The sequence below is a fragment of the Oncorhynchus clarkii genome, unplaced genomic scaffold (assembly GCF_045791955.1).
Source record: "Oncorhynchus clarkii lewisi isolate Uvic-CL-2024 unplaced genomic scaffold, UVic_Ocla_1.0 unplaced_contig_9004_pilon_pilon, whole genome shotgun sequence".
Taxonomy (NCBI): domain Eukaryota; kingdom Metazoa; phylum Chordata; class Actinopteri; order Salmoniformes; family Salmonidae; genus Oncorhynchus; species Oncorhynchus clarkii.
The window spans coordinates 166,508-187,512 of record NW_027257982.1 but is presented as its reverse complement, the minus strand read 5'-3'; the positions used below and the strand labels follow the sequence as shown (position 1 = coordinate 187,512).

At 46.2% G+C, this 21,005-nt stretch overlaps 1 protein-coding gene across 1 annotated transcript in view; it reads left to right on the top strand.

Moving 5' to 3' along the window:
* Positions 1–19,151, top strand: part of LOC139394392 (mdm2-binding protein-like) — an 82,729-nt gene extending 63,578 nt beyond the window's left edge. Inside the window, exons 21-22 of the mRNA XM_071142446.1 lie at positions 18,617–18,682; positions 18,842–19,151. Of these exons, the coding sequence (XP_070998547.1) occupies positions 18,617–18,682; positions 18,842–18,877 (102 nt within the window). The 3' untranslated portion in view covers positions 18,878–19,151. The remainder of the gene's footprint in view (positions 1–18,616; positions 18,683–18,841) is intronic.
* Positions 19,152–21,005: the final 1,854 nt, after the last annotated feature.

Here is a 21,005-nt window from a genome sequence, read left to right as displayed (position 1 = left end):
CATCATCACCCCAGAGACTATAGAGAGATAAGCTGGCTGTCTGACCTGACTATAGCAGCTGTCTGTTACATCATCACCCCAGAGACTATAGAGAGATAAGCTGGCTGTCTGCCCTGACTATAGCAGCTGACTGTTACAGTATCACCCCAGAGACTATAGAGAGATAAACTGGCTGTCTGACCTGACTATAGCAGCTGTCTGTTACATCGTCACCCCAGAGACTATAGAGCACATATGTCAGAGTCAAGGCCCGCGGGCCACATCCGGCCCGCAAGAAGGTTTTTTACGGCCCCTGGGATGATCTTGATTTATTATTAGAACCGGCCCGCAGCAAGCCGGCAGCCCGCAGATCTTTTACACGCACCAATACTACATTTCCCACAATGCAAAGGTGACGCACCGAGCAGTAGGCTGCTTCATTTCAATATTTATTGGCACAGCAGTCGTCAGCATCACAGTAAAATTAACTTTCAGATACCCATCAAAAATGGCAAAACGGAAGGTGGATACTGAGAACCGGGGGTTTCAAACAAGGTGGGAGTCGGAGTATATGTTCACGAAGGTAGCTGGAAAACCTGTGTGTCTTCTGTGTGGAGAAAGTGTGGCGGTACTGAAAGAGTATAATCTGAGACGACATTATGAAACGAAACACGCGGACAAAAACAAGAATATGGACATGGAACAAAGGCTACAAAAGGCAGAGGAATTAAAACGAGGCCTCAAATCTCGACAGGCTCTGTTCAAAAAAGCCAAATCACAAGGCCAGGCTGCTGTCAAGGCCAGTTTTATTTTGGCAGAAGAGATCGCTAAATCAGCCCGGCCATTTACGGAGGGGGATTTCATCAAAAACTGCATGATTAAAGTTTGTGACGAAGTTTGCCCAGAAAAAAGGCAACTCTTTTTAAATGTGAGTCTGAGCAGAAACACCATTGCCGAGAGAGTAGACCAGTTGTCCATCAATCTAAAAGAGCAGCTTGTGAAAAAGGGAAAAGATTTTATTGCATATTCCTTGGCTGTGGATGAGAGCACCGACATTTCTGACATTGCCCAGTTGTCAATTTTCATCCGCGGAGTGGACTCCAACCTAAGCGTGACAGAGGAGTTTTTGGCTTTACGTCCTATGCATGGCACAACTACGGGGCATGATTTGTATGAAGAGGTGTCAAGATGTGTAAATGAGATGGAGCTGCCTTGGGAAAAACTCGTGGGTTTGACAACCGACGGAGCACCTGCGATGTGTGGACACAGGAGCGGACTGGTGGCGAAGATACGGGAAAAGATGCAAGAGGAAAACGCGACAGGTGAGCTGACAGCTTATCATTGTATCATACACCAGGAAGCGTTGTGCGGTAAAGCCTTGAAAATGGAGCATGTAATGAGCATCATCACGCGCACAGTTAACTTTATCAGAGCCAAAGGTTTGAATCACCGCCAGTTCAAGGCATTTCTGACGGAGTTAGAAACGGAGCATGGTGATTTGCCTTATCACACAGAGGTGCGATGGCTAAGCCAGGGAAAGGTGCTTCAAAGATGTTTCGAGCTTCGTGAGGAGATTTGTCTGTTCTTGGACAGCAAAGGGAAAGACACAACACAACTCCGAGACGAAATGTTTCTGTGTGAAATGGCTTTTCTGTGTGACATTACGAGTCATCTGAATGCAATAAACTTGCAGCTGCAGGGTCGGGATCGTGTCATCTCTGATATGTACAGTACAGTGAAGGCATTTAAAACCAAACTGACTCTGTGGGAGACGCAGATGCGGAAAGAAAATTTGAGCCACTTTCCCAGCTGCCAGACCATGAAAGAGAAGCTCTCTACCAGTGCGTTCCCGAGCACACAGTTGGCTGATAAAATAGGTATGCTTGCCGCTGACTTTCGACGCCGATTTGCTGACTTTGAAGCACAAAAAAGCAGGTTGGAACTGCTCGGTAACCCATTTGCTGTTGACGTGGAAAGCTCACCACCAAACCTCCAAATGGAGTTGATTGACCTCCAATGCAATGATGCACTGAGGGCAAAATATGCGGCAGTGGGTGCTGCGGAGTTCGCCCGTTTCCTCCCCGGCACAATGCCCCAGCTGCGCATCCAGGCTGCTCAAACGTTGTCTATGTTTGGCAGCACATACCTGTGTGAACAACTGTTTTCTTTGATGAACCTGAACAAAACATCACACAGAAGTCGACTTACTGCTGAACACCTCCACTCAATTCTGAGGATTTCTTCAGCTCAGAGCCTTACCCCGAACATTGATGAACTTGTGGAAAAGATGGGACACCACCAAGTATCACCCTCAACCTCAAACAAGTGAACATTACTGTGCAATCACATATTTAGAGTTTTTACTCAGTTCAAGTTTAAAAGTTAAAATTTAATATTTGTTTTCACTGCATGTTACTTCTCCTTAAACAAAGTGTTGTTTTTGATTAATAGATTTTTGCACTTTATTTTTTTGTATTTCAATCCAATTATATTTTAAAAATATTTCAGTTGAGTGGATGATAGAAAATTGCTATTATTGTTTTTTCTTTGAAGTAAATTTAGCCCACTTTTGCTAAAATAGAAAATATAGTCTACTGATGGTGCCTTGAATACCGGTTTCTTTCATTTAATGTTCATGTTATGGGGATATTTATATAAAGGAAATTTGTCTTTTGTGTCTGTTGAAAATTAAAGATTACTGACAGAGCCATAAGAAAATATTGCTTTATTTATCTGATCATATTGTAATATATTTGTTAGGTTTTCAGTAGGTTCAATTAGGTTCACTAGACTATATGCGTCATTTAAAAATTTTTCAATGAACATTCGAACAGTCCGGCCCTCGTCTTGTAGCTGATTTTTTTATTTGGCCCTCCGTCCATTTGACTTTGACACCCCTGCTATAGAGAGATAAGCTGGCTGTCTGCCCTGACTATAGCAGCTGACTGTTACAGTATCACCCCAGAGACTATAGAGAGATAAACTGGCTGTCTGACCTGACTATAGCAGCTGTCTGTTACATCATCACCCCAGAGACTATAGAGAGATAAGCTGGCTGTCTGCCCTGACTATAGCAGCTGTCTGTTACATCATCACCCCAGAGACTATAGAGAGATAAGCTGGCTGTCTGACCTGACTATAGCAGCTGTCTGTTACATCATCACCCCAGAGACTATAGATAGATAAGCTGGCTGTCTGACCTGACTATAGCAGCTGACTGTTACAGTATCACCCCAGAGACTATAGAGAGATAACCTGGCTGTCTGACCTGACTATAGCAGCTGACTGTTACATCATTACCCCAGAGACTATAGAGAGATAAGCTGGCTGTCTGCCCTGACTATAGCAGCTGACTGTTACAGTATCACCCCAGAGACTATAGAGAGATAAACTGGCTGTCTGACCTGACTATAGCAGCTGTCTGTTACAGTATCACCCCAGAGACTATAGAGAGATAAGCTGGCTGTCTGCCCTGACTATAGCAGCTGACTGTTACATCATCACCCCAGAGACTATAGAGAGATAAGCTGGCTGTCTGCCCTGACTATAGCAGCTGACTGTTACAGTATCACCCCAGAGACTATAGAGAGATAAACTGGCTGTCTGACCTGACTATAGCAGCTGTCTGTTACAGTATCACCCCAGAGACTATAGAGAGATAAGCTGGCTGTCTGCCCTGACTATAGCAGCTGACTGTTACATCATCACCCCAGAGACTATAGAGAGATAAGCTGGCTGTCTGCCCTGACTATAGCAGCTGACTGTTACAGTATCACCCCAGAGACTATAGAGAGATAAACTGGCTGTCTGACATGACTATAGCAGCTGTCTGTTACATCATCACCCCAGAGACTATAGAGAGATAAGCTGGCTGTCTGCCCTGACTATAGCAGCTGTCTGTTACATCATCACCCCAGAGACTATAGAGAGATAAGCTGGCTGTCTGACCTGACTATAGCAGCTGTCTGTTACATCATCACCCCAGAGACTATAGAGCGATAAGCTGGCTGTCTGACCTGACTATAGCAGCTGACTGTTACAGTATCACCCCAGAGACTATAGAGAGATAACCTGGCTGTCTGACCTGACTATAGCAGCTGACTGTTACATCATTACCCCAGAGACTATAGAGAGATAAGCTGGCTGTCTGCCCTGACTATAGCAGCTGACTGTTACAGTATCACCCCAGAGACTATAGAGAGATAAACTGGCTGTCTGACCTGACTATAGCAGCTGTCTGTTACAGTATCACCCCAGAGACTATAGAGAGATAAGCTGGCTGTCTGCCCTGACTATAGCAGCTGACTGTTACATCATCACCCCAGAGACTATAGAGAGATAAGCTGGCTGTGTGCCCTGACTATAGCAGCTGACTGTTACAGTATCACCCCAGAGACTATAGAGAGATAAACTGGCTGTCTGACCTGACTATAGCAGCTGTCTGTTACAGTATCACCCCAGAGACTATAGAGAGATAAGCTGGCTGTCTGCCCTGACTATAGCAGCTGACTGTTACATCATCACCCCAGAGACTATAGAGAGATAAGCTGGCTGTCTGCCCTGACTATAGCAGCTGACTGTTACAGTATCACCCCAGAGACTATAGAGAGATAAACTGGCTGTCTGACCTGACTATAGCAGCTGTCTGTTACAGTATCACCCCAGAGACTATAGAGAGATAAGCTGGCTGTCTGCCCTGACTATAGCAGCTGACTGTTACAGTATCACCCCAGAGACTATAGAGAGATAAACTGGCTGTCTGACCTGACTATAGCAGCTGTCTGTTACATCATCACCCCAGAGACTATAGAGAGATAAGCTGGCTGTGTGCCCTGACTATAGCAGCTGACTGTTACAGTATCACCCCAGAGACTATAGAGAGATAAACTGGCTGTCTGACCTGACTATAGCAGCTGTCTGTTACAGTATCACCCCAGAGACTATAGAGAGATAAGCTGGCTGTCTGCCCTGACTATAGCAGCTGACTGTTACATCATCACCCCAGAGACTATAGAGAGATAAGCTGGCTGTCTGCCCTGACTATAGCAGCTGACTGTTACAGTATCACCCCAGAGACTATAGAGAGATAAACTGGCTGTCTGACCTGACTATAGCAGCTGTCTGTTACAGTATCACCCCAGAGACTATAGAGAGATAAGCTGGCTGTCTGCCCTGACTATAGCAGCTGACTGTTACAGTATCACCCCAGAGACTATAGAGAGATAAACTGGCTGTCTGACCTGACTATAGCAGCTGTCTGTTACATCATCACCCCAGAGACTATAGAGAGATAAGCTGGCTGTCTGCCCTGACTATAGCAGCTGTCTGTTACATCATCACCCCAGAGACTATAGAGAGATAAGCTGGCTGTCTGACCTGACTATAGCAGCTGTCTGTTACATCATCACCCCAGAGACTATAGAGAGATAAGCTGGCTGTCTGCCCTGACTATAGCAGCTGACTGTTACAGTATCACCCCAGAGACTATAGAGAGATAAACTGGCTGTCTGACCTGACTATAGCAGCTGTCTGTTACATCGTCACCCCAGAGACTATAGAGAGATAAACTGGCTGTCTGCCCTGACTATAGCAGCTGTCTGTTACAGTATCACCCCAGAGACTATAGAGAGATAAGCTGGCTGTCTGACCTGACTATAGCAGCTGTCTGTTACATCATCACCCCAGAGACTATAGAGAGATAAGCTGGCTGTCTGCCCTGACTATAGCAGCTGTCTGTTACAGTATCACCCCAGAGACTATAGAGAGATAAGCTGGCTGTCTGACCTGACTATAGCAGCTGTCTGTTACATCATCACCCCAGAGACTATAGAGAGATAAACTGGCTGTCTGCCCTGACTATAGCAGCTGTCTGTTACAGTATCACCCCAGAGATTATAGAGAGATAAGCTGGCTGTCTGCCCTGACTATAGCAGCTGTCTGTTACATCATCACCCCAGAGACTATAGATAGATAAGCTGGCTGTCTGCCCTGACTATAGCAGCTGTCTGTTACAGTATCACCCCAGAGACTATAGAGAGATAAGCTGGCTGTCTGCCCTGACTATAGCAGCTGTCTGTTACATCATCACCCCAGAGACTATAGAGAGATAAGCTGGCTGTCTGCCCTGACTATAGCAGCTGTCTGTTACATCATCACCCCAGAGACTATAGAGAGATAAACTGACTGTTACATCATCACCCCAGAGACTATAGAGATATAAACTGACTGTTACATCATCACCCCAGAGACTATAGAGAGATAAACTGACTGTTACATCATCACCCCAGAGACTATAGAGAGATAAGATGGCTGTCTGCCCTGACTATAGCAGCTGTCTGTTACATCATCACCCCAGAGACTATAGAGAGATAAACTGACTGTTACATCATCACCCCAGAGACTATAGAGAGATAAACTGACTGTTACATCATCACCCCAGAGACTATAGAGAGATAAGCTGGCTGTCTGCCCTGACTATAGCAGCTGACTGTTACAGTATCACCCCAGAGACTATAGAGAGATAAGCTGGCTGTCTGACCTGACTATAGCAGCTGTCTGTTACATCATCACCCCAGAGACTATAGATAGATAAGCTGGCTGTCTGCCCTGACTATAGCAGCTGTCTGTTACATCATCACCCCAGAGACTATAGAGAGATAAGCTGGCTGTCTGACCTGACTATAGCAGCTGTCTGTTACATCATCACCCCAGAGACTATAGAGAGATAAGCTGGCTGTCTGCCCTGACTATAGCAGCTGTCTGTTACAGTATCACCCCAGAGACTATAGAGAGATAAGCTGGCTGTCTGACCTGACTATAGCAGCTGTCTGTTACAGTATCACCCCAGAGACTATAGAGAGATAAGCTGGCTGTCTGACCTGACTATAGCAGCTGTCTGTTACATCATCACCCCAGAGACTATAGAGAGATAAGCTGGCTGTCTGCCCTGACTATAGCAGCTGTCTGTTACAGTATCACCCCAGAGACTATAGAGAGATAAGCTGGCTGTCTGACCTGACTATAGCAGCTGTCTGTTACATCATCACCCCAGAGACTATAGAGAGATAAGCTGGCTGTCTGCCCTGACTATAGCAGCTGTCTGTTACAGTATCACCCCAGAGACTATAGAGAGATAAGCTGGCTGTCTGACCTGACTATAGCAGCTGTCTGTTACATCATCACCCCAGAGACTATAGAGAGATAAGCTGGCTGTCTGCCCTGACTATAGCAGCTGTCTCTTACATCATCACCCCAGAGACTATAGAGAGATAAGCTGACTGTCTGACCTGACTATAGCAGCTGTCTGTTACAGTATCACCCCAGAGACTATAGAGAGATAAGCTGGCTGTCTGACCTGACTATAGCAGCTGTCTGTTACATCATCACCCCAGAGACTATAGAGAGATAAGCTGGCTGTCTGACCTGACTATATCAGCTGTCTGTTACATCATCACCCCAGAGACTATAGAGAGATAAGCTGGCTGTCTGACCTGACTATAGCAGCTGTCTGTTACATCATCACCCCAGAGACTATAGATAGATAAGCTGGCTGTCTGACCTGACTATAGCAGCTGTCTGTTACATCATCACCCCAGAGACTATAGATAGATAAGCTGGCTGTCTGACCTGACTATAGCAGCTGTCTGTTACATCATCACCCCAGAGACTATAGAGAGATAAGCTGGCTGTCTGACCTGACTATAGCAGCTGTCTGTTACATCATCACCCCAGAGACTATAGATAGATAAGATGGCTGCCTGCCCTGACTATAGCAGCTGTCTGTTACATCATCACCCCAGAGACTATAGAGAGATCAGCTGGCTGTCTGACCTGACTATAGCAGCTGTCTGTTACATCATCACCCCAGAGACTATAGATAGATAAGCTGGCTGTCTGACCTGACTATAGCAGCTGTCTGTTACATCATCACCCCAGAGACTATAGAGAGATAAGCTGGCTGTCTGACCTGACTATAGCAGCTGACTGTTACAGTGTCACCCCAGAGACTATAGAGAGATAAGCTGGCTGTCTGACCTGACTATAGCAGCTGTCTGTTACAGTATCACCCCAGAGACTATAGAGAGATAAGCTGGCTGTCTGACCTGACTATAGCAGCTGACTGTTACATCATCACCCCAGAGACTATAGAGAGATACGCTGACTGTTACAGTATCACCCCAGAGACTATAGAGAGATAAGCTGGCTGTCTGCCCTGACTATAGCAGCTGTCTGTTACATCATCACCCCAGAGACTATAGAGAGATAAGCTGGCTGTCTGACCTGACTATAGCAGCTGTCTGTTACATCATCACCCCAGAGACTATAGAGAGATAAGCTGGCTGTCTGACCTGACTATAGCAGCTGACTGTTACATCATCACCCCAGAGACTATAGAGAGATAAGCTGGCTGTCTGACCTGACTATAGCAGCTGTCTGTTACATCATCACCCCAGAGACTATAGAGAGATAAGCTGGCTGTCTGCCCTGACTATAGCAGCTGTCTGTTACATCATCACCCCAGAGACTATAGAGAGATAAGCTGGCTGTCTGCCCTGACTATAGCAGCTGTCTGTTACATCATCACCCCAGAGACTATAGAGAGATAAGCTGGCTGTCTGACCTGACTATAGCAGCTGTCTGTTACATCATCACCCCAGAGACTATAGAGAGATAAGATGGCTGTCTGCCCTGACTATAGCAGCTGTCTGTTACATCATCACCCCAGAGACTATAGAGAGATAAGCTGGCTGTCTGACCTGACTATAGCAGCTGTCTGTTACATCATCACCCCAGAGACTATAGAGAGATAAGCTGGCTGTCTGACCTGACTATAGCAGCTGACTGTTACATCATCACCCCAGAGACTATAGAGAGATAAGCTGGCTGTCTGACCTGACTATAGCAGCTGTCTGTTACATCATCACCCCAGAGACTATAGAGAGATAAGCTGGCTGTCTGCCCTGACTATAGCAGCTGTCTGTTACATCATCACCCCAGAGGCTATAGAGAGATAAGCTGGCTGTCTGACCTGACTATAGCAGCTGACTGTTACAGTATCACCCCAGAGACTATAGAGAGATAAGCTGGCTGTCTGCCCTGACTATAGCAGCTGTCTGTTACATCATCACCCCAGAGACTATAGAGAGATAAACTGGCTGTCTGACCTGACTATAGCAGCTGTCTGTTACATCATCACCCCAGAGACTATAGAGAGATAAGCTGGCTGTCTGCCCTGACTATAGCAGCTGTCTGTTACATCATCACCCCAGAGACTATAGAGAGATAAGCTGGCTGTCTGCCCTGACTATAGCAGCTGTCTGTTACATCATCACCCCAGAGACTATAGAGAGATAAGCTGGCTGTCTGACCTGACTATAGCAGCTGTCTGTTACATCATCACCCCAGAGACTATAGAGAGATAAGCTGGCTGTCTGCCCTGACTATAGCAGCTGTCTGTTACATCATCACCCCAGAGACTATAGATAGATAAGCTGGCTGTCTGACCTGACTATAGCAGCTGTCTGTTACATCATCACCCCAGAGACTATAGAGAGATAAGCTGGCTGTCTGCCCTGACTATAGCAGCTGTCTGTTACATCATCACCCCAGAGACTATAGAGAGATAAGCTGGCTGTCTGACCTGACTATAGCAGCTGTCTGTTACAGTATCATCCCAGAGACTATAGAGAGATAAGCTGGCTGTCTGACCTGACTATAGCAGCTGTCTGTTACATCATCACCCCAGAGACTATAGAGAGATAAGCTGGCTGTCTGCCCTGACTATAGCAGCTGTCTGTTACATCATCACCCCAGAGACTATAGAGAGATAAGCTGGCTGTCTGCCCTGACTATAGCAGCTGTCTGTTACATCATCACCCCAGAGACTATAGAGAGATAAGATGACTGTCTGCCCTGACTATAGCAGCTGTCTGTTACATCATCACCCCAGAGACTATAGATAGATAAGCTGGCTGTCTGCCCTGACTATAGCAGCTGTCTGTTACAGTATCACCCCAGAGACTATAGAGAGATAAGCTGGCTGTCTGACCTGACTATAGCAGCTGTCTGTTACATCATCACCCCAGAGACTATAGAGAGATAAGCTGGCTGTCTGCCCTGACTATAGCAGCTGTCTGTTACATCATCACCCCAGAGACTATAGAGAGATAAGCTGGCTGTCTGCCCTGACTATAGCAGCTGTCTGTTACATCATCACCCCAGAGACTATAGAGAGATAAGATGACTGTCTGCCCTGACTATAGCAGCTGTCTGTTACATCATCACCCCAGAGACTATAGAGAGATAAGCTGGCTGTTACATCATCACCCCAGAGACTATAGAGAGATAAGCTGGCTGTCTGCCCTGACTATAGCAGCTGTCTGTTACATCATCACCCCAGAGACTATAGAGAGATAAGCTGGCTGTCTGCCCTGACTATAGCAGCTGTCTGTTACATCATCACCCCAGAGACTATAGAGAGATAAGATGACTGTTACAGTATCACCCCAGAGACTATAGAGAGATAAGATGACTGTTACATCATCACCCCAGAGACTATAGAGAGATAAGCTGGCTGTCTGACCTGACTATAGCAGCTGTCTGTTACATCATCACCCCAGAGACTATAGAGAGATAAGCTGACTGTCTGACCTGACTATAGCAGCTGTCTGTTACATCATCACCCCAGAGACTATAGAGAGATAAGCTGGCTGTCTGCCCTGACTATAGCAGCTGTCTGTTACATCATCACCCCAGAGACTATAGAGAGATAAGCTGGCTGTCTGACCTGACTATAGCAGCTGTCTGTTACATCATCACCCCAGAGACTATAGAGAGATAAGCTGGCTGTCTGCCCTGACTATAGCAGCTGTCTGTTACATCATCACCCCAGAGACTATAGAGAGATAAGCTGGCTGTCTGCCCTGACTATAGCAGCTGTCTGTTACATCATCACCCCAGAGACTATAGAGAGATAAGCTGGCTGTCTGCCCTGACTATAGCAGCTGTCTGTTACATCATCACCCCTGAGACTATAGAGAGATAAGCTGGCTGTCTGACCTGACTATAGCAGCTGTCTGTTACATCATCACCCCAGAGACTATAGAGAGATAAGCTGGCTGTCTGCCCTGACTATAGCAGCTGTCTGTTACATCATCACCCCAGAGACTATAGATAGATAAGCTGGCTGTCTGACCTGACTATAGCAGCTGTCTGTTACATCATCACCCCAGAGACTATAGAGAGATAAGCTGGCTGTCTGCCCTGACTATAGCAGCTGTCTGTTACATCATCACCCCAGAGACTATAGAGAGATAAGCTGGCTGTCTGACCTGACTATAGCAGCTGTCTGTTACAGTATCACCCCAGAGACTATAGAGAGATAAGCTGGCTGTCTGACCTGACTATAGCAGCTGTCTGTTACAGTATCACCCCAGAGACTATAGAGAGATAAGCTGGCTGTCTGACCTGACTATAGCAGCTGTCTGTTACATCATCACCCCAGAGACTATAGAGAGATAAGATGACTGTCTGCCCTGACTATAGCAGCTGTCTGTTACATCATCACCCCAGAGACTATAGAGAGATAAGCTGGCTGTTACATCATCACCCCAGAGACTATAGAGAGATAAGCTGGCTGTCTGCCCTGACTATAGCAGCTGTCTGTTACATCATCACCCCAGAGACTATAGAGAGATAAGATGACTGTTACAGTATCACCCCAGAGACTATAGAGAGATGAGATGACTGTTACATCATCACCCCAGTGACTATAGAGAGATAAGCTGGCTGTCTGACCTGACTATAGCAGCTGTCTGTTACATCATCACCCCAGAGACTATAGAGAGATAAGATGACTGTCTGACCTGACTATAGCAGCTGTCTGTTACATCATCACCCCAGAGACTATTTGAGAGATAAGCTGGCTGTCTGCCCTGACTATAGCAGCTGTCTGTTACATCATCACCCCAGAGGCTATAGAGAGATAAGCTGGCTGTCTGACCTGACTATAGCAGCTGACTGTTACAGTATCACCCCAGAGACTATAGAGAGATAAGCTGGCTGTCTGCCCTGACTATAGCAGCTGTCTGTTACATCATCACCCCAGAGACTATAGAGAGATAAACTGGCTGTCTGACCTGACTATAGCAGCTGTCTGTTACATCATCACCCCAGAGACTATAGAGAGATAAGCTGGCTGTCTGCCCTGACTATAGCAGCTGTCTGTTACATCATCACCCCAGAGACTATAGAGAGATAAGCTGGCTGTCTGCCCTGACTATAGCAGCTGTCTGTTACATCATCACCCCAGAGACTATAGAGAGATAAGCTGGCTGTCTGACCTGACTATAGCAGCTGTCTGTTACATCATCACCCCAGAGACTATAGAGAGATAAGCTGGCTGTCTGCCCTGACTATAGCAGCTGTCTGTTACATCATCACCCCAGAGACTATAGATAGATAAGCTGGCTGTCTGACCTGACTATAGCAGCTGTCTGTTACATCATCACCCCAGAGACTATAGAGAGATAAGCTGGCTGTCTGCCCTGACTATAGCAGCTGTCTGTTACATCATCACCCCAGAGACTATAGAGAGATAAGCTGGCTGTCTGACCTGACTATAGCAGCTGTCTGTTACAGTATCACCCCAGAGACTATAGAGAGATAAGCTGGCTGTCTGACCTGACTATAGCAGCTGTCTGTTACATCATCACCCCAGAGACTATAGAGAGATAAGCTGGCTGTCTGCCCTGACTATAGCAGCTGTCTGTTACATCATCACCCCAGAGACTATAGAGAGATAAGCTGGCTGTCTGCCCTGACTATAGCAGCTGTCTGTTACATCATCACCCCAGAGACTATAGAGAGATAAGATGACTGTCTGCCCTGACTATAGCAGCTGTCTGTTACATCATCACCCCAGAGACTATAGATAGATAAGCTGGCTGTCTGCCCTGACTATAGCAGCTGTCTGTTACAGTATCACCCCAGAGACTATAGAGAGATAAGCTGGCTGTCTGACCTGACTATAGCAGCTGTCTGTTACATCATCACCCCAGAGACTATAGAGAGATAAGCTGGCTGTCTGCCCTGACTATAGCAGCTGTCTGTTACATCATCACCCCAGAGACTATAGAGAGATAAGCTGGCTGTCTGCCCTGACTATAGCAGCTGTCTGTTACATCATCACCCCAGAGACTATAGAGAGATAAGATGACTGTCTGCCCTGACTATAGCAGCTGTCTGTTACATCATCACCCCAGAGACTATAGAGAGATAAGCTGGCTGTTACATCATCACCCCAGAGACTATAGAGAGATAAGCTGGCTGTCTGCCCTGACTATAGCAGCTGTCTGTTACATCATCACCCCAGAGACTATAGAGAGATAAGCTGGCTGTCTGCCCTGACTATAGCAGCTGTCTGTTACATCATCACCCCAGAGACTATAGAGAGATAAGATGACTGTTACAGTATCACCCCAGAGACTATAGAGAGATAAGATGACTGTTACATCATCACCCCAGAGACTATAGAGAGATAAGCTGGCTGTCTGACCTGACTATAGCAGCTGTCTGTTACATCATCACCCCAGAGACTATAGAGAGATAAGCTGACTGTCTGACCTGACTATAGCAGCTGTCTGTTACATCATCACCCCAGAGACTATAGAGAGATAAGCTGGCTGTCTGCCCTGACTATAGCAGCTGTCTGTTACATCATCACCCCAGAGACTATAGAGAGATAAGCTGGCTGTCTGACCTGACTATAGCAGCTGTCTGTTACATCATCACCCCAGAGACTATAGAGAGATAAGCTGGCTGTCTGCCCTGACTATAGCAGCTGTCTGTTACATCATCACCCCAGAGACTATAGAGAGATAAGCTGGCTGTCTGCCCTGACTATAGCAGCTGTCTGTTACATCATCACCCCAGAGACTATAGAGAGATAAGCTGGCTGTCTGCCCTGACTATAGCAGCTGTCTGTTACATCATCACCCCAGAGACTATAGAGAGATAAGCTGGCTGTCTGACCTGACTATAGCAGCTGTCTGTTACATCATCACCCCAGAGACTATAGAGAGATAAGCTGGCTGTCTGCCCTGACTATAGCAGCTGTCTGTTACATCATCACCCCAGAGACTATAGATAGATAAGCTGGCTGTCTGACCTGACTATAGCAGCTGTCTGTTACATCATCACCCCAGAGACTATAGAGAGATAAGCTGGCTGTCTGCCCTGACTATAGCAGCTGTCTGTTACATCATCACCCCAGAGACTATAGAGAGATAAGCTGGCTGTCTGACCTGACTATAGCAGCTGTCTGTTACAGTATCACCCCAGAGACTATAGAGAGATAAGCTGGCTGTCTGACCTGACTATAGCAGCTGTCTGTTACAGTATCACCCCAGAGACTATAGAGAGATAAGCTGGCTGTCTGACCTGACTATAGCAGCTGTCTGTTACATCATCACCCCAGAGACTATAGAGAGATAAGATGACTGTCTGCCCTGACTATAGCAGCTGTCTGTTACATCATCACCCCAGAGACTATAGAGAGATAAGCTGGCTGTTACATCATCACCCCAGAGACTATAGAGAGATAAGCTGGCTGTCTGCCCTGACTATAGCAGCTGTCTGTTACATCATCACCCCAGAGACTATAGAGAGATAAGATGACTGTTACAGTATCACCCCAGAGACTATAGAGAGATGAGATGACTGTTACATCATCACCCCAGTGACTATAGAGAGATAAGCTGGCTGTCTGACCTGACTATAGCAGCTGTCTGTTACATCATCACCCCAGAGACTATAGAGAGATAAGATGACTGTCTGACCTGACTATAGCAGCTGTCTGTTACATCATCACCCCAGAGACTATAGAGAGATAAGCTGGCTGTCTGCCCTGACTATAGCAGCTGTCTGTTACATCATCACCCCAGAGACTATAGAGAGATAAGCTGGCTGTCTGACCTGACTATAGCAGCTGTCTGTTACATCATCACCCCAGAGACTATAGAGAGATAAGCTGGCTGTCTGCCCTGACTATAGCAGCTGTCTGTTACATCATCACCCCAGAGACTATAGAGAGATAAGCTGGCTGTCTGCCCTGACTATAGCAGCTGTCTGTTACATCATCACCCCAGAGACTATAGAGAGATAAGCTGGCTGTCTGACCTGACTATAGCAGCTGTCTGTTACATCATCACCCCAGAGACTATAGAGAGATAAGCTGGCTGTCTGCCCTGACTATAGCAGCTGTCTGTTACATCATCACCCCAGAGACTATAGATAGATAAGCTGGCTGTCTGACCTGACTATAGCAGCTGTCTGTTACATCATCACCCCAGAGACTATAGAGAGATAAGCTGGCTGTCTGCCCTGACTATAGCAGCTGTCTGTTACATCATCACCCCAGAGACTATAGAGAGATAAGCTGGCTGTCTGACCTGACTATAGCAGCTGTCTGTTACAGTATCACCCCAGAGACTATAGAGAGATAAGCTGGCTGTCTGACCTGACTATAGCAGCTGTCTGTTACATCATCACCCCAGAGACTATAGAGAGATAAGCTGGCTGTCTGCCCTGACTATAGCAGCTGTCTGTTACATCATCACCCCAGAGACTATAGAGAGATAAGCTGGCTGTCTGCCCTGACTATAGCAGCTGTCTGTTACATCATCACCCCAGAGACTATAGAGAGATAAGATGACTGTCTGCCCTGACTATAGCAGCTGTCTGTTACATCATCACCCCAGAGACTATAGATAGATAAGCTGGCTGTCTGCCCTGACTATAGCAGCTGTCTGTTACAGTATCACCCCAGAGACTATAGAGAGATAAGCTGGCTGTCTGACCTGACTATAGCAGCTGTCTGTTACATCATCACCCCAGAGACTATAGAGAGATAAGCTGGCTGTCTGCCCTGACTATAGCAGCTGTCTGTTACATCATCACCCCAGAGACTATAGAGAGATAAGATGACTGTCTGCCCTGACTATAGCAGCTGTCTGTTACATCATCACCCCAGAGACTATAGAGAGATAAGCTGGCTGTTACATCATCACCCCAGAGACTATAGAGAGATAAGCTGGCTGTCTGCCCTGACTATAGCAGCTGTCTGTTACATCATCACCCCAGAGACTATAGAGAGATAAGCTGGCTGTCTGCCCTGACTATAGCAGCTGTCTGTTACATCATCACCCCAGAGACTATAGACAGATAAGATGACTGTTACAGTATCACCCCAGAGACTATAGAGAGATAAGATGACTGTTACATCATCACCCCAGAGACTATAGAGAGATAAGCTGGCTGTCTGACCTGACTATAGCAGCTGTCTGTTACATCATCACCCCAGAGACTATAGAGAGATAAGCTGACTGTCTGACCTGACTATAGCAGCTGTCTGTTACATCATCACCCCAGAGACTATAGAGAGATAAGCTGGCTGTCTGCCCTGACTATAGCAGCTGTCTGTTACATCATCACCCCAGAGACTATAGAGAGATAAGCTGGCTGTCTGACCTGACTATAGCAGCTGACTGTTACATCATCACCCCAGAGACTATAGATAGATAAGCTGGCTGTCTGCCCTGACTATAGCAGCTGTCTGTTACATCATCACCCCAGAGACTATAGAGAGATAAGCTGGCTGTCTGCCCTGACTATAGCAGCTGTCTGTTACATCATCACCCCAGAGACTATAGAGAGATAAGCTGGCTGTCTGCCCTGACTATAGCAGCTGTCTGTTACATCATCACCCCAGAGACTATAGAGAGATAAGCTGGCTGTCTGCCCTGACTATAGCAGCTGTCTGTTACATCATCACCCCAGAGACTATAGAGAGATAAGATGACTGTTACAGTATCACCCCAGAGACTATAGAGAGATAAGATGACTGTTACATCATCACCCCAGAGACTATAGAGAGATAAGCTGGCTGTCTGACCTGACTATAGCAGCTGTCTGTTACATCATCACCCCAGAGACTATAGAGAGATAAGCTGGCTGTCTGCCCTGACTATAGCAGCTGTCTGTTACATCATCACCCCAGAGACTATAGAGAGATAAGCTGGCTGTCTGACCTGACTATAGCAGCTGTCTGTTACATCATCACCCCAGAGACTATAGAGAGATAAGCTGGCTGTCTGACCTGACTATAGCAGCTGACTGTTACATCATCACCCCAGAGACTATAGATAGATAAGCTGGCTGTCTGCCCTGACTATAGCAGCTGTCTGTTACATCATCACCCCAGAGACTATAGAGAGATAAGCTGGCTGTCTGCCCTGACTATAGCAGCTGTCTGTTACATCATCACCCCAGAGACTATAGAGAGATAAGCTGGCTGTCTGACCTGACTATAGCAGCTGACTGTTACATCATCACCCCAGAGACTATAGAGAGATAAGCTGGCTGTCTGCCCTGACTATAGCAGCTGTCTGTTACATCATCACCCCAGAGACTATAGAGAGATAAGCTGGCTGTCTGCCCTGACTATAGCAGCTGTCTGTTACATCATCACCCCAGAGACTATAGAGAGATAAGCTGGCTGTCTGACCTGACTATAGCAGCTGACTGTTACATCATCACCCCAGAGACTATAGAGAGATAAGCTGGCTGTCTGACCTGACTATAGCAGCTGACTGTTACATCATCACCCCAGAGACTATAGAGAGATAAGCTGGCTGTCTGACCTGACTATAGCAGCTGTCTGTTACAGTATCACCCCAGAGACTATAGAGAGATAAGCTGGCTGTCTGACCTGACTATAGCAGCTGTCTGTTACATCATCACCCCAGAGACTATAGAGAGATAAGCTGGCTTTCTGACCTGACTATAGCAGCTGTCTGTTACATCATCACCCCAGAGACTATAGATAGATAAGCTGGCTGTCTGCCCTGACTATAGCAGCTGTCTGTTACATCATCACCCCAGAGACTATAGAGAGATAAGCTGGCTGTCTGCCCTGACTATAGCAGCTGTCTGTTACATCATCACCCCAGAGACTATAGAGAGATAAGCTGGCTGTCTGCCCTGACTATAGCAGCTGTCTGTTACATCATCACCCCAGAGACTATAGAGAGATAAGCTGACTGTTACAGTATCACCCCAGAGACTATAGAGAGATAAGCTGACTGTTACATCATCACCCCAGAGACTATAGAGAGATAAGCTGGCTGTCTGACCTGACTATAGCAGCTGACTGTTACATCATCACCCCAGAGACTATAGAGATATAAGCTGACTGTTACATCATCACCCCAGAGACTATAGAGAGATAAGCTGACTCTTACATCATCACCCCAGAGACTATAGAGAGATAAGCTGACTGTTACATCATCACCCCAGAGACTATAGAGAGATAAGCTGACTCTTACATCATCACCCCAGAGACTATAGAGAGATAAGCTGACTGTTACATCATCACCCCAGAGACTATAGAGAGATAAGCTGACTCTTACATCATCACCCCAGAGACTATAGAGAGATAGGCTGACTGTTACATCATCACCCCAGACTATAGAGAGATAAGCTGACTGTTACATAGAGAGATAAGCTGACTGTTACATCATCACCCCAGAGACTATAGAGAGATAAGCTGGCATCACAATATATTCCTTTTCTCCAAAAGGATCTGAAGACGTCCAGGGGCCTTCATGAGGAAATGATGAAAGCAGCCAGCAGCAATGCCAAGCAGGTAACCTGTCAACCATTTATTACATATTTTACCTTCCCCTTACGAAGGTGAACTTTGAACCATGTTCTTCAGAAGTCGAGGGGTGTTCAGGTAGAAATTGTTCATGAAGAGTTTGTAAATTGTAAACAGACCCATGTGTTTTTATTGGTTGTATTGCAGGTCATCGACTGGGTCACGGAGCGGGCCTCTAAGTGAGAGAGAACGATCCCTAGTGGTTTTAGACCGGTTTTATCGTCACGGCAAACCGCAACCATCAGTGGAATGTACTTTCACCACAGGAAACATCAGTACAGTCTGTCAGGAGGTGAACGTGTGATTAGCATGTTTGTTTGTGTCTTAAGAACCTCAGTGACTGTCAGTTGCCAGGCAGCCATTCATTGTTATTCCATTGTTTGTTTGTGTCTTAAGAACCTCAGTGACTGTCAGTTGCCAGGCAGCCATTCATTGTAATTCCATTGTTTGTTTATGTCTTAAGAACTTCAGTGACTGTCAGTTGCCAGGCAGCCATTCATTGTTATTCCATTGTTTGTTTGTGTCTTAAGAACCTCAGTGACTGTCAGTTGCCAGGCAGCCATTCATTGTAATTACATTGTTTGTTTATGTCTTAAGAACTTCAGTGACTGTCAGTTGCCAGGCAGCCATTCATTGTAATTACATTGTTTGTTTGTGTCTTAAGAACTTCAGTGACTGTCAGTTGCCAGGCAGCCATTCATTGTAATTACATTGTTTGTTTATGTCTTTAGAACTTCAGTGACTGTCAGTTGCCAGGCAGCCATTCATTGTAATTACATTGTTTGTTTATGTCTTTAGAACTTCAGTGACTGTCAGTTGCCAGGCAGCCATTCATTGTAATTCCATTGTTTGTTCATGTCTTTAGAACTTCAGTGACTGTCAGTTGCCAGGCAGCCATTCATTGTAATTACATTGTTTGTTTTAATGAGTTCTCTCCTATGTTGTTTTAATAGGAAATTCCACAAACTGGGAGGTTTGTCTTTTAGATGTGTTCACATGGTTTATTTAACATGTATGTCTCTGTTTGTTGTAAAGCATTGGTAGAATTGTAGATATCACTATTTCTTTTAGTTGTGCCATCAATTTGATGAAATATAATAAAATGTGTTTTGTGATCTTTGTGCGTACTACGACTGTTCTGTGCAGTACAACACTGTCAGTTTCTAGTGACGTAACGTTAGTCTATCTCGGTTCACAGTAGGAACAAATGCAACGCCAGCAGAGAATGTCACTTTCTCTCACACATATGAACAAAACAATGCTTTCTCTATACCCCCCTCGGTCCTCACTATTCTATACCCCCCTCGGTCCTCACTATTCTATACCCCCCTCGGTCCTCACTATTCTATACCCCCCTCGGTCCTCACTATTTTATACCCCCCTCAGTCCCCACTATTCTATACCCCCCTCGGTCCTCACTATTCTATACCCCCCTCAGTCCTCACTATTCTATACCCCCCTCAGTCCTTACTATTCTATACCCCCCTCAGTCCTTACTATTCTTTACCCCCCTCAGTCCTCACTATTCTATACTCCCCCTCAGTCCTCACTATTCTATAACCCCCTCAGTCCTCACTATTCTATACCTCCCTCAGTCCTCACTATTCTATACTCCCCCTCAGTCCTCATTACTCTATAACCCCCTCAGTCCTCACTATTCTATACCCCCTCAGTCCTCATTACTCTATACCCCCCTCAGTCCTCACTACTCTACACCCCCCTCAGTCCTCATTACTCTATACCCCCCCTCAGTCCTCACTATTCTATACCCCCCTCAGTCCTCACTACTATATATCCCCCTCAGTCCTCACTAGTGTACCCCCCTCAGTCCTCACTAGTCTATACCCCCCTCAGTCCTCACTATTCTATACCCCCCTCAGTCCTCATTACTCTATACCCCCCCTCAGTCCTCACTATTCTATACCCCCCTCAGTCCTCATTACTCTATACCCCCCCTCAGTCCTCACTATTCTATACCCCCCTCAGTCCTCACTACTCTATACCCCCCTCGGTCCTCACTATTCTATACCCCCTCAGTCCTCACTACTCTATACCCCCCTCAGTCCTCACTATTCTATACCCCCCTCAGTCCTCACTATTCTATACCCCCCTCATTCCTCACTATTCTATACCCCCCTCAGTCCTCACTACTCTATACCCCCCTCAGTCCTCACTATTCTATACCCCCCTCAGTCCTCACTATTCTATACCCCCCTCAGTCCTCACTACTCTATACCCCCCTCAGTCCTCACTATTCTATACCCCCCTCAGTCCTCACTATTCTATACCCCCTCAGTCCTCACTACTCTAT